The following is a 12,737-nucleotide window of genomic DNA, read 5'->3' as shown; positions in this document are numbered from 1 at the left end:
GCCCGGAGAGCCCGGTGAGGGGTGCCCTGCACCAGACCCGGCTGCCGCTCACCGCAGCTCCCTCCGCACCGCAGTGGTCCAGCGCCGCCCCCATTTCACGGTTCTGTCTTAACCCCGATGTGTGGCTGTCGCCCCCGGGTTGAACGAACGTCTGCACGTGCTCAGAGTGGGGGCTTCTGCCTCTATCGGCCAAAAGCAGCGCGAACTCCTTAGGGAGGCTCGGGAGCGATGCGGAAATTCGTCCCCCACGCTGACGCCTGCTCCGATGGGGGAGGAGGGGACAGGGATCGTTCTGTCAAGCGAAAGTCACCCCATTCCTGGGAGGAGGACCCCTCTAGAGGGGTTCAAAGAGGCTTCAGTCTACTCAAAGTCCACTTCCACACCGCAGGACGGGGCCCGGGCCGGGGTAAGGCCAGCACTCGGGCCCGGGAGACTCGTAACCAATATAAATCATATCGTTACCAATATAAATCATATTTTAAAGTGAGGATTTTTGTTTATTTGTTTTTTAATGAGATATTTTTAAAAATCAAATCTGCAAAATGTGACCCATGGGCTGGCCACCTGTTTTTGTAAATAAAGTTTTATTAGAGCCAGGGCCGGGATTAGGGTGAGGCAGTGAGTCAGGGTCGTGCAGGTACAGGGTCGGAGCCTGCCTTTACTTAAAATGTTGATACCTTGTTCATCGTGGAGTTTTTTACGTTCATTTTGATTTTTCTAAATATTGCATTAAACTATTATTTCTCTTGATTACTGACTTTTTTGGCAACTCCTTATATTTTGCCCAGACCCTAGTCATCTCGTCCCTGCCACACAATTTGAGGGGGTCCCTTCCGATGTAGGCTGTGCTGGGGTGAGTGCATGGCAGGTGAGAGCTGTGTGGGTGGGTCCTGCCATCAGTGGATCCCCTCCCAACACAGCCAAAGAAGGACTTCAGATGGATTGGGCAGCTGGTGGGCATGCTGGGGATTCTGTGCCAGGACGTGGACAGAGCCACCCAGCACTCCAGCCTGGAAGGGGTGGGACATCTCCACCAGCTCCTGACATGCCAGAAAGGTGAGCATCCACGGGCCACCACACACCCCCATTCCCCACCCCAACCACAACCTCAAGTGGACCCACAGCGCACCCCCTGAACTCAACCTAGCCCCAGATCTGCTCTCAAACCCAACCTGATCTCAGCCATACCCTATAATCACCTCACCCTGACCCCCAAACCCACTCTGACTCCTGTCCCCAACTGAGGCACAGGCCTGACCCTGAGTACAGATGACCCCCCTCTAACTACTGCCTTGTCCCAACCTAGACCCCAAGCACACCTCTGCCCAACCCTCTGGCCCCTGCCCTGCCCTGCCCCACAGGAGAAGCTGAAGAGGTGGAGTCACAGTCCCTTAAGGAGCTCTCCCAGCCCAGTGCAGATGGAGCCACCCTCTGGAACTGTGGGGACAAGAAGTCCACTCCCCCCGCCCCCCAGGGGATGGCCTTCCCGAAGAACCACATCTTCCAGCTCGGCAGCTCCCAAGTCATCAAGGTCAAAGCCCTTAGAGTCAAGGGCAGGTTTGGGAGGGAGGGTGTGGCTAGAGGACCCCCACGGTACCTGGGGGATGGGGAAAAACTCGCTCACTCTTTCCTGTGTTGCTGAAGTGGAGTCAGGAGGGTTTAGGGGGGAGTCAGCACACCTTAGACACCTACCATATGTCAGGGGCTTCACAGACATTACCAAGGGGGCTGGCTGGTTAGCTCAGTTGGTTAGATCACAGCCTCCTAACACCAAGGTCACTGGTTCAGATCCCCATACTAGCCAGCCATAAATAAATAACGGAAACACAGACACTACCATATCCCTTTATCCAACTTGAGAAACCTTCCCTGGACTGCTCAGATTTTCCCATTTATAGCCCCCTGCCCCCATTCATGTCATGTTCTGAACTGTATTATCTTCTGAAGCTGAGTGAGACCGAGACACAGGTGAGAGCTGGAGACTGGCGTTGACCGGGCCGGGCAATATCTCATGGAGCCCCATTTCAGAGCTGTCAGCTCGTGAAGTCCGTGAGACATGACATTTGTTTGCCCACGGTTGGTGTTGAACCCTGGCTAACAGCGGCCCTGGTGATTGGCAGCTGTCAGTCCCTGTTAGACCTGAGCACTGCAGCTGGAGGTGGGGTCTCGCTGAAGCCTGGTGGTAGAGCTGGCCTTCAGCAAACACCCGTGAAATTGAACCAAGCTAAGGCATATGAAGGAGAGGTGCTGGCGCAGGCCAGTGGCATCCATGGGATCAGGTGCAGTCCCAGGTGACCGCACAGCAGGGCTCTTGCAGCTGCGGTGAGCCGGCGGGCTCCAGGGCTCGTCAGAAGTTTAGTGCAGAACATCTAAAGCCCTGGGGCCAACACAGCAAGTGTCCATGCCCAGAAGGGGGAAAACTGGGCTGCAATTGACAGAGAAGAACCTGCACTGGGGGCAGAGGCAGTGAGAGGGGAGGGCTCCACCGGCTGCCAGAGCAGTGGTGCCCGCAGTGAGGGGCCTAGTGACTGGGAGCCTAGTGTCTCTGGGACTGAGAGAGGGCAGGCTGCTCCATCCTGCATGGTCCTGCACACAGGCTGTGGTTGTCCCCCTCTGGAAATTGAATTAAATTAAATTTTAATTTTAATAGCTACATGTGGCTGGTGGCTCTCATGTTGAGCAACAGTACTCTGAGTCTTCCAGAAGGTCCCACTGGTGCAGCAGAGACCTGCCCCAGGTCCTCCCTCCAGGGGATGGGAATCTGCCCCTCTCCCTGAAATTTCCCCCAGAGCCCCTTCATCACCCCAAGCAGCTCATGGTCTGCTCAAGGAGGTGAGACCCACCTCTCTAGACCTTTAGAGCCACTCCTGGGAGAATGTGGGCAGAGAGCAGAGTCAGGGCCCTGGTGAGGCTCTAACATGGGGACAGGGCCCTGGGTTCAAGACCCAGCCTGCCCCGCCCATCCCCTCCCTGGTCTGAGGGCAGCCCTTGCACATCTCCAGGCCTTGGGGTTGGTCCAGGTGACCTTGAAGATCCTTCACAGCTGTGAAGTTCAATGTCTCTTTGATTAAAATGCTCTTAAAGAGGACTTGGGCCTGGCTGTGGGGAGCTTAGCAGATGAGGAAGCCCTGTGGGGTGAGGGGGGCAGAGGAGTGGGGAGAGAAGGTGGCTGGGCCACCCAGGTCCCAGGAAAAGGGCTGGGGTCTGAGTGAGGAAAGGAGACAGGCCTGCCCTATGACGAGCACCACACCCTTCCTGCCTGCTCCTGGACTGGAAGTGCTCAGTGGCCGGAGTGGCCTCGTACGAAGGAGAAGGGGTAGAAGCAGAAGCGGGGAGGAGGGCACACCTGGGGGTGCAGGTGACCCAAGGTGAGGGCCTGTGTCTACTCCCACGGCTGCAGGAGATCATGAAGCATCTCTCGATGGCAGAGCTGACCGATCTCATCTGGACAGTCATTGATGGCCTGGGCTCCACCAGCCCCTTCCGTGTGCAGGCCGCGGCTGAGTTGCTGCTCGCTGTCGTCCGGGAGCACGGGGCAAAGCTGGAGACTGTGAGGGGCTGGGGCCCCCGCCAAGGGCGAGGCCAGGAAGGGGCAGGGGCGAGGGACAGGCTCAGGAGTCAGCATCAGGGGTCAGGGACTCTGGGCCAAGATGGGGTCCCTGAACTTGGGCCTGATGGGGAAGATACAGATCCCACCCTAGGGAGCAGCCGGTCTGACAGGTTCTACTGTACAAAGGGATGAAGGGATGGGCGGATGGGCGGGTGGAAGGGTGGATGAATGAGGGAATGGCCCAAGCACCAAGCTAGTCTCCTGGGGCCCTGGGTGGCGATTACAGGGTCATGGGGAAAACATGCGTTGGTTGGGCAGCTACTGTATGCTCTGATGGGAGTTGGGGGGAGAATGGGGAAGGCACAGGCCAGACCCTGGGGGAGCTTGTGGTCTGATGGAGGTGGCAGATGTGCAGACAGATGTCAGAACAGCATAGAAGGAAGGCAGAGGAGTGACCCAGTGGGGTGGGAGGGGCACCGCCAGAGAGAGGATGCCTCGTGCTGGTCCTGCAGGCGGGAAGCCTCAGGCGGTGCTGTTGACCCTGGGCATCGGTGGATGAGAAGACAGACCCAGGAGCGGGGGTGGGGGAGTTCCAGGCACACAGAACAGCATGTGCCAAAGTGGTGTGTTCAGGACCAAGATCAGGGTGCGGGTCTGAACCTTCCGATGACGGACTGGGAGTGTGGACAGAGTATGAAGATGTTAAATGCCATGCAAAAGGTAGTGGGACATGTCTCCTCTCAGACTGGGACTCCCCCTCAGACCAGGCCTGCAGGGCAGGGCTGTGCCTCCCCACTCAGATTCCCCCAGGGAGGGTCATGCCTCCACTGTCAGACTCCCCAAGAAAGGACCATATCTTAAGGGGTTCAGCGCTCATCAGGGCAGAACCTCCCTCCTCCGCCTTTAGACTCCCAGGCCAGGGCTGGGCTTCCCTTGTCAGACCTCTCCCTCCCCGCACAGGTCACCAACATGGGCCAGGCCATCCACCTCCACCTCTGCTCTGTCCGCATCCCCCAAGCCAAGGAAAACGCACTGAATGCCATCACCCTGCTGGCCCGGAACCACACCCCGGAGCTGGTGGCTGCCTTCCTGGACTTCTCCATACCCCTGGACAGGTACCCAGCCCCACCCCCCTAATCCCCCTAGACAGGACTTGTGACCTCTGCCCTCCTGTCTGCCCCCCTCACAGCCCACAAGGACTCCCCCGCCCCCCAGGGCTGGGCGCTGGGAAGGAACCCGTACACCTGTGCATTTATTGTGCACCTACTGGGGTGAGTGCTGGGGAGCTTCTGCTCATTCATTCTACCCATATCCACATGAAACACCCTGCCCCTGCCTCAACCACCCCGGCATCTGATGGAGAGGGGGGCCCAGGACCCTTAGTGCTCCTGGCAAAGACTCCAGCCAACACCAAAGCCTTGCCATCCATCAGTAAAGACCCCTCTGTCTCATCCTTATCTTCAAATGTTCTCTTTTCCTTCCTGCTCCTCCAAAGACCCCCCGGAAACCACCACAGCCTCCTCGGGTGGAGCTAGTTTTTCTCCCATGGCTCTCAGACCTCTGAACCTAGAGGGGGGTAGGGTCCTCATCACTGCTCATGGCCCCTCCTCCCTAAAATTCCAGCTCCGAATCTCAGGCTCTCAGTCTATACCACCTGCCCCCGATTCACCATGCACCTGCCCTGGGTCAACCCTCACTCTTTGAAGATGGAGCTCCAGGTCAGGGACATTACTCATTCCCCTACTGCCTTCACTTTCGGGAATTCACTATCTTTCCCTCACCCTGACTTCTCAATGCCTGGATCTCCTGTCTCCCAGCCATCCTGTCCCCCATCCTCTCTCAGTGACCCACTCCCACAGTTATACCCTCAGCTTGGTCATCACCAATTTCAAGCATCTCTTCCCTACCTTTTACCACCTCCCACTTTTACAGCTCACTCCCTCCAGTACCCACTGAGCCTCTGCCCTGTGGGACCTGCAGCCCAGGGCCCTGCCCACCTTCTCACATCTCCTCACTTGCCCTCACCTGTCTCCCTCCTTTCCAGCATAGGTTCCACCTTCTGGCATTACAGTGGCTCCCAGCACACACCCCAGGTCCCTTGCCCTCAACCACTGACCTTGCTTCCTACTTCACTGAAAACTCAGAAGCCACCTGAGGAGAGCTCTCACAGGCTCCCAGCACCTTCAAGTTGTTTCCAACAAGATTTCTAATTTTAATGTGGAAGCACCCTTTGTTTTTAGTAATTTCTAGTTTCATTACATTGTGATCAGAGAGTGTTGTCCATAATATTTCGACTTTACAGAATTTACAATCTTCTGAACAATTGTGACTGTCCCATGAGTACTCGACTAGATAGTGTATTTTCTACTATGAGGGCATAGAGTTTAATACATATCCACAAGTCTTACCTTATTGATTGTGTTGTTTGTCTTCTACATCCTTACCTAATTTCTGTCCTCTTGATCTGTCTTGTACTGTGTGTGTTAAAGTCTAAGGAAAAATTAGTGTGTTTCTATCTGTATCCTTCCAACTCCTCAGTTTTTACTTCCTAAAGATGATTGCCATGTTATTTGGTGCATACATATTCATAACTATTTCTTCTTCTTTGTGAATTGTGACTTTTAGCATTAAAAGGTGCCCTGCTTTGTCATGCTTAATGCTTTGGGGACTTGAATCCTACTTTGACTGTTTTCAGCATCACCACCATTGCCTTTTTTTTTTTTTTTTTTTTCTTGTCCATGTATTTATTTTAACCTTTTGGAATCCCTTTGGTTTAGGTGTGCATCTTATATACAGCATATAGTTTGTCTTGATTTGTGGCCCAAATTGAAAGTCTTTCTTTTTAGTAGGTGAGTTAAGTCCATTGACATTTGTTGATATGCTTGCTATATTTAGTCTGTTATAACATTTTGTAGTTGTGTGTATTTTGTTATATTTGCTATCTTTCTTTTTCTATGAGGTGAGTATTCTTTGCTCTTTAACTTCAGTTTTGTTTTAATTTTGTAAGGGTTGTATTTTGTTCTAGTTGTTACCTTTGTGCTCCTAACTTACTTGAATGCCTTTAGTCCCCTATTTTATTGCTTAACGTTTTAGTATCTTGTTTATCCATTCTTAGTTGATACCCATTAATAGCCACCAATTTCCTATACAACAACCAGTGAGATTGTTCTGTTTTCCTCTTTCTGTCTCCCTTCTCTTCTCATTTTTCAGTTGCACATTTCTACTTTGTCAAAACATATAGTATTTGCACTCTAGTTGCCCACCTCATCTGCATATTTATTTTTGGTGTGTTCACACACATTCACGATCACTCATGTGTGCTGAAGTTTTCTAGTCATCTCTTAGTCTGATAAAGCTCATCCCCTGGTAAATTCTTCAAGAAGGGCTCATGACTTCAGAATTTCTTAGGTTCTTTTATGTTGAAAGTCATTTATTTGAATGACAGCTTGGCTGGATTGTTGTTTCAATGCTGTTTCATTGTTGCCTTGTGTTGTTTTTAAAAAGTCTGATGACTATAATTTGCTTTGCTTTGCTTTTATAAGGTATTTGATTTTTTTGTCTGGAGGTCTTGAGGATTTTTTCTTTGTCTTTGAAATCTAATCCTTGTACTAGGAAATGTCTCAGAGTTGATCACTCTGGATTAATTTTCCCAGATATCTGGTGCATCCTTTGATTATGTGGATTTAGGTATTTTTGTAATTGTTGTTATTTCTAGGACATTTTCTTCATTATAGTTTTAAATATTAGTTCCATTCCATTGTTGTTTTTCTTCCTCAGGGACTCCAATAATACAAATGCTGTTCCTTCCTTGCCTATCTTCCATGTTCAATAGTTTCTCTCTGGCATTTTTTACTTCTTTCTTAAATTCACTTTTATTCTCTTGGTTGTTTTTCTGTCTTTTCTAAATGCCCCTTATTAAATTTTCATTTGAGTACTATCTCTTTTGGACACCTTGTAATTTCTCTTCATTTCTGAAATAATTATTTCATTTCTTCCATTTTTTTCCTGAATTCAATCAACTCTTTTCAATTCTTATTGGAGTTTTTTGTCCTTCTTTGAATTTATAATTCAAAGTGATTTTTTGTATCTTTAAATGCTTATTTGAGTATATTTAATTGCATTTAGAATGAGTGTTGTCTTAGGGCTTTTTTCTGCATCATGGTTGTTTTTAAGGAGGAGTTTCTTCATTTTGTATGTGTTGATTTTTGTTTTCTGATTTTTTACAGTAACTCTATGGTGTTAGTTTTGTTCCCACTTATGTTTGTGCTCTTGGAATGTCTTATAGAATTTCAAGTTCAATGGCACCCTCTTCTGTCAATATAGCAAAGTCCAGATAATTTAATAGACTTCGTTTTGCTGGTAGGCAAAATGGTATGTGTCCTCCCATTTTTTGGTTATTTAGGCCCTTTTGCCAGATCCCCTCCTTTCTCTCCCCCATCGTTTCTCTCAGTCTGCCTTTATCTGCCACAGAGCCTTGTGGTAGAGTGGGATGGGGTGGGAGCATAGGAGATTACGCTGAGGTTGGTATTTTTTCTCATTTTGTTTGTAATAATTTTGAAGCTTGGGCATTCTCTGTATTTATGCTGAGGTCATAGTTTTTGCGCAGTTGTAAATGTTCTTTCTTCTTGTTCTGTGTTGTTTTTCAAGGAAATTTTGGGAATGTGGAGACCTAGGCAGCAGGCATTGTCTTCAGTCACCCAGAAGTTTATAGTTCAGTTTTACTTGGATTGGAATTTATATCTTATTTCCTCAGTTCTAAGCACATTTTTCACATTTTAACATTTACGAAATCAGAGTGCATTTTACATTGACGGTGCCTTATAACTGTATTTATATAAGCTTCTACCAGTCCCCTGGGCACTATCAGCTTGAGACCACTTTAAATTAAAAAGCCTCTGCTTGAGATTTTTGGATTTCACACTGGTGGTGTGAATTCAGACATCAAAACAAGTTTTGTGGTTCAAATTTTGAGGAGAGCACCCCTCACCCCATGCAGTGCACTGATTGAAGCATAAAGGTTTCCTCGATTTATTTTTTCTGCAGGGCAGTTTTGTTTGTTTGTTTTAATCACCCTTAAACATGAGCCCTTTGGGTCCCAGTTCAATGTAGGGGTCCATTATTAGACTCCCACCTTGGACAATTTTTCTTTCTTAGAAATAATGAAATCATGGTGGGGTGTGTCCTAAAAGTATAACCAGAATTGTACAAGTGTACTTTTCCAACATTCTTCAGTTATCTGGCTTTTCTTCCCTCCGACTTTATATGTTTAAGATTCATCCTAACATGTAGTTCATTCATTTGTGTAGCTGTATAGTGCTATATTTTATGAATGCCAGTTGTCGTTTTTCCTATAGATGGACATTGAGTTGTTTGCTGTTGGGACTATGATCAACAATGCTGCTGTGAACTTGCTTGTCCGTGTACCCTGATGCACATAAACTCTCAGTTTCCATAGTGTATGCATCTAGGACAGAAATGTCTGAATCATGAAACTGTGCACATATCCAACTTTGATACGTGATGCATAATGTTTTCCAAAGTGCTTGTACCAATTCACACTGCCAGTGATTTTTTTTTAGAGTTCTTGTTGCTCCACATTGTCACTAACACTTAGCATCAAATTTTTAGCCAATCATCAAAATTTTAGCCAATCTGGTGGTGCTATTAATCATACTTGATACTTATTTTCACTTTTATGACTAAACAATGAAGTTGAACGTCTTTTCATTTCTTTTTGGCCATTTGGGCATCTTCTTTGGTGATATGCCTACTAAAGTAGCCACACTTTCTGACTGTGCTGTTCACCACTGCTAGTTTCCCCCATCTAAGGGTTCATCATTCCTTTGCTTTCTTTGTATATAGTTTTGTTGCATCTAAACATATTCCTAAAAGCATTTTATTGTTTTTATACTTTTCCATAAATTATAATTTCATATAAATTATAATTTTTATAATTTCATATAAAGGGTATCATGTTGTGTAGACTTATAGGAGACTTCTCCATTTGCCTCATATTAATACAGTTTCTTAGGGTCCATATTGTCTAAGATTAAGTCTATAGTAATATTAATCTAATAATACCAACATTCTTTTGTTAGCATTGCACGGTATGCCTCTTTCCATACTTCTACTTTTAATATTTCTACATTCTTTTGTGTTAGACCTGTCTTTTATAAACATTTAGTTGGGCTTTTTATAGTGACAATTTTTGTCTTTAATGAGAACATTTATTCCATCTATGTGTAATATAATTATTAATATGTTTGGGATTAAATTTAACCAGATTAGAAAAAAAAAAGAAAAAAAGCCTTCAAAATTTTCAACTGAATTAACTCGCTCTCAATTTTAATGCCTTTGTTGTTTACTTGAACCCTATATATTTTTTAATCTCCCAGGTCAATAGTCACTTAGAGTTTCACACAATTTTACTACTTTCTTTGCTGATCGTTTACTTTTTAAAACTCACACCTTCCATCTAAGAGCATTTTTCTCCAGCCTGAAGCACATCCTTTAGAATTTCCTTTCATTTGGGGTCTGCTGTTTGCAAATACTCCCAGGTTTTGTCTGGAAATGTCTTTATTTTATGCTCAAGCTTGAAAGACATTTTTGCTGGGCATAGGATTCTAGGCTGGCAGTTATTTTCTTTCAGCATATCATGATAACATTCTACTGTCTTCTGGATTCCACTGCTGCTGTCAAGAAGTCAGCTGTCAACCTGACTGTTGCTTTTTTGAAGGTATCGTGAGTTTTATTCTTGACTGTTTTTACAATACTCTATTTGTTTTGTTTTCTTTTTTTCTTGTTTTGGGGAGAGTTGTTTGTTTGTTGTTTTGTTTGTCTGACATTTCACCATGGTGTGTCTAGGAATGGATTTCTTTTTGTTTATCCTGTCTTGTATTCCTGTTCTGCAAAATTCTGGTTCTGGAAAAAAAAAAAAAAAAAAAAAAAGAACAGCCATTATCTTTCCAAATAGTCCTTCTCCTACATTCTCTCCCACCTTCCTTTTAGGGCACTGATTAGACATATGTTAGATGTCTCACTGTATTTCACTATGTCACTCAGAGTCCAGTCAGGAAAGATAACACACACAAACTGGCTGAGGCAAGGAGAGTTGAATAAAGAAAAGAACTCTCTGCCAAGGGTAGAGTTAAATGTGACCAACATGAGAAGGACCAGACCCCTGGAAGTAGTGAAGATGCTGAGTCATTGCCACCTTCTATACCTGTAGAGCCATGGGATGGGAGTGCTCCCAGAACCAAGAGAAAATGTCTGTTTGGAGAGGCCACCTGAGAGATGGACACAGCCAGCCTGTGGCCAGGACAGGGCATAATGGGGAAGAGTAGAGACTAGATCTGAAGGGGCAAGAAGAGGATGTCCAGCATAATTTCTTACCTTCTCTTCTGCTTGCCCATGTTTGTGTGTGTCCCTCAGTGCTGAATTCTGGGTAACTTCTTTTGACCTGTCTTCCAGTTCACTAATACTCTCTCAACCATGTCTAATCAGATGTTACATTTTCCATTGAATTTTTAATTTTTGATTTGGTATTTTTATTTCTAAAATTTCTATTTGGTTCTTTTCCCAATTTCCTCTATCACTTATAGATTCCTATTCCCTGAAGACATTTTTAAGCCTGTAATTTATTTCTTTTTTTTTTTTTTTTTTTTTTTAAAGATGACCGGTAAGGGGATCTTAACCCTTGACTTGGTGTTGTGAGCACCACGCTCAGCCAGTGAGCGAACCGGCCATCTGTATATGGGATCCGAACCTGGGGCCTTGGTGTTATCAGCACCGTACTCTCCCGAGTGAGCCACGGGCCGGCCCTGTAATTTATTTCTTTATTCATAGTCAAATAGATGTTTTATAGTTCATGTCCAGTCATTTTAATACCTGAGTTGTTTTCAAGTCTGTTTTATCTGTTGTTCTTTCTGTATGTCACCTATGGAGTCTTGCTTCCTCATATGTCTGATTATCTTTGGCTATGTGTTGGTTGTTATATTTGGGGGGGGGGGTGTAGGAATAATATGGGGCCTATAAAATATTTTCCTCCAGAGAGGATTTATGTTGTTTGCCTTTGCCAAGCACCAAAGGACACTAAAGCCCAAGACAACCTTAAGCCAAATTCAGGGCTTGAGATTCCCTGGATACACCCAGGCAATTCAAACCTGGCTGAAATTCACCTGGGATTTTCCACCTCCAGTTCAGCATCACCCTGGGAGTGGTGGGGGATCTCCTGTTAGACTAACCACTTCGTGCCATCGCTAAGCTTCAGTCTCTGTCCCATCACTCCACAAGACTGTCACAACAGAGGATCTAATTTTCCAGGACTGTCAGATGCCCTCAGGGCATCACTAAGCTTCCATGCTCCCTACCTGTTGGGGCCCTCATATTCCCCATATTGGCCTTGCAATTCCTCATAATCTTGTAAGATCTTTGATGATTTTAGGACTCTTGTTTATATTTTCTCTAGCCTTTTTAGTTGTTTTCAGTGGAGGAGCTGATTTAAGTAACTTTGCACACCATTGCTGAAGGATGGGGGTCCACCTATTCCTTTTTTGAAAAACATGTTTATTGAAGTATAACTCACATACTAAACAATTCACCCATTTAAAGTGTACAATTCAATGGTTTTGATATATTACATTATTAATGTTTTTAATTGTGGTAAAATATGTACAATTTAAAAGTTGCCATTTTAACCACTTTTAACTGTACAATTCAGTGGCATTAATTATATTTACAATGTTGCATAACTATCACCACTATCTAATTCCAAAATGTTTTCATCACTTTAGATGAAAATAGAAACACTATAATCATTAAACAATAGTTCTGCATTCTGCCTTCCCCTCGGCCTCTGGTACTGTCCAATCTATTTTCCATCTTTATGAATTTGCCTAGCGTAGATATTTCAGATAAGTAGAAACATAATATCTGTTCTTTTGGGTGTATTCTTTCCCCTGACATAATGTTTTCAAGGATAATCCATGCTGTACAATACATCAGAACTTCACTCCTTTTTACGGCTCTGTAATACTCCATTGTATCTATATACCACATTTTGTTTATGCATTCATCTGTTGATGGATTCTTGGGTCGTTCTCATCTTTTTCACCAAAATATTGTAGCATTTACTTGTACATATTTGTGGGGTACAGTGTGTTTTTTCAATACGTGCATATACTGCTCA

The 12,737-nt window shown here is 45.6% G+C and overlaps 1 protein-coding gene across 1 annotated transcript in view; it reads left to right on the top strand.

Moving 5' to 3' along the window:
• LOC134363730 (maestro heat-like repeat family member 5) overlaps positions 1 to 12,737 on the top strand; it is a 66,974-nt gene that overhangs the window by 30,665 nt on the left and 23,572 nt on the right. Inside the window, exons 18-21 of the mRNA XM_063079281.1 lie at positions 921 to 1,056; positions 1,362 to 1,531; positions 3,401 to 3,550; positions 4,511 to 4,665. Coding sequence (XP_062935351.1) covers positions 921 to 1,056; positions 1,362 to 1,531; positions 3,401 to 3,550; positions 4,511 to 4,665 — 611 coding nt within the window. The remainder of the gene's footprint in view (positions 1 to 920; positions 1,057 to 1,361; positions 1,532 to 3,400; positions 3,551 to 4,510; positions 4,666 to 12,737) is intronic.

Source organism: Cynocephalus volans, chromosome 15 (genome assembly GCF_027409185.1).
Source record: "Cynocephalus volans isolate mCynVol1 chromosome 15, mCynVol1.pri, whole genome shotgun sequence".
NCBI lineage: Eukaryota > Metazoa > Chordata > Mammalia > Dermoptera > Cynocephalidae > Cynocephalus > Cynocephalus volans.
Note: the sequence above shows the minus strand (reverse complement) of the source record. Positions and strands in the feature narration are given on the sequence as shown.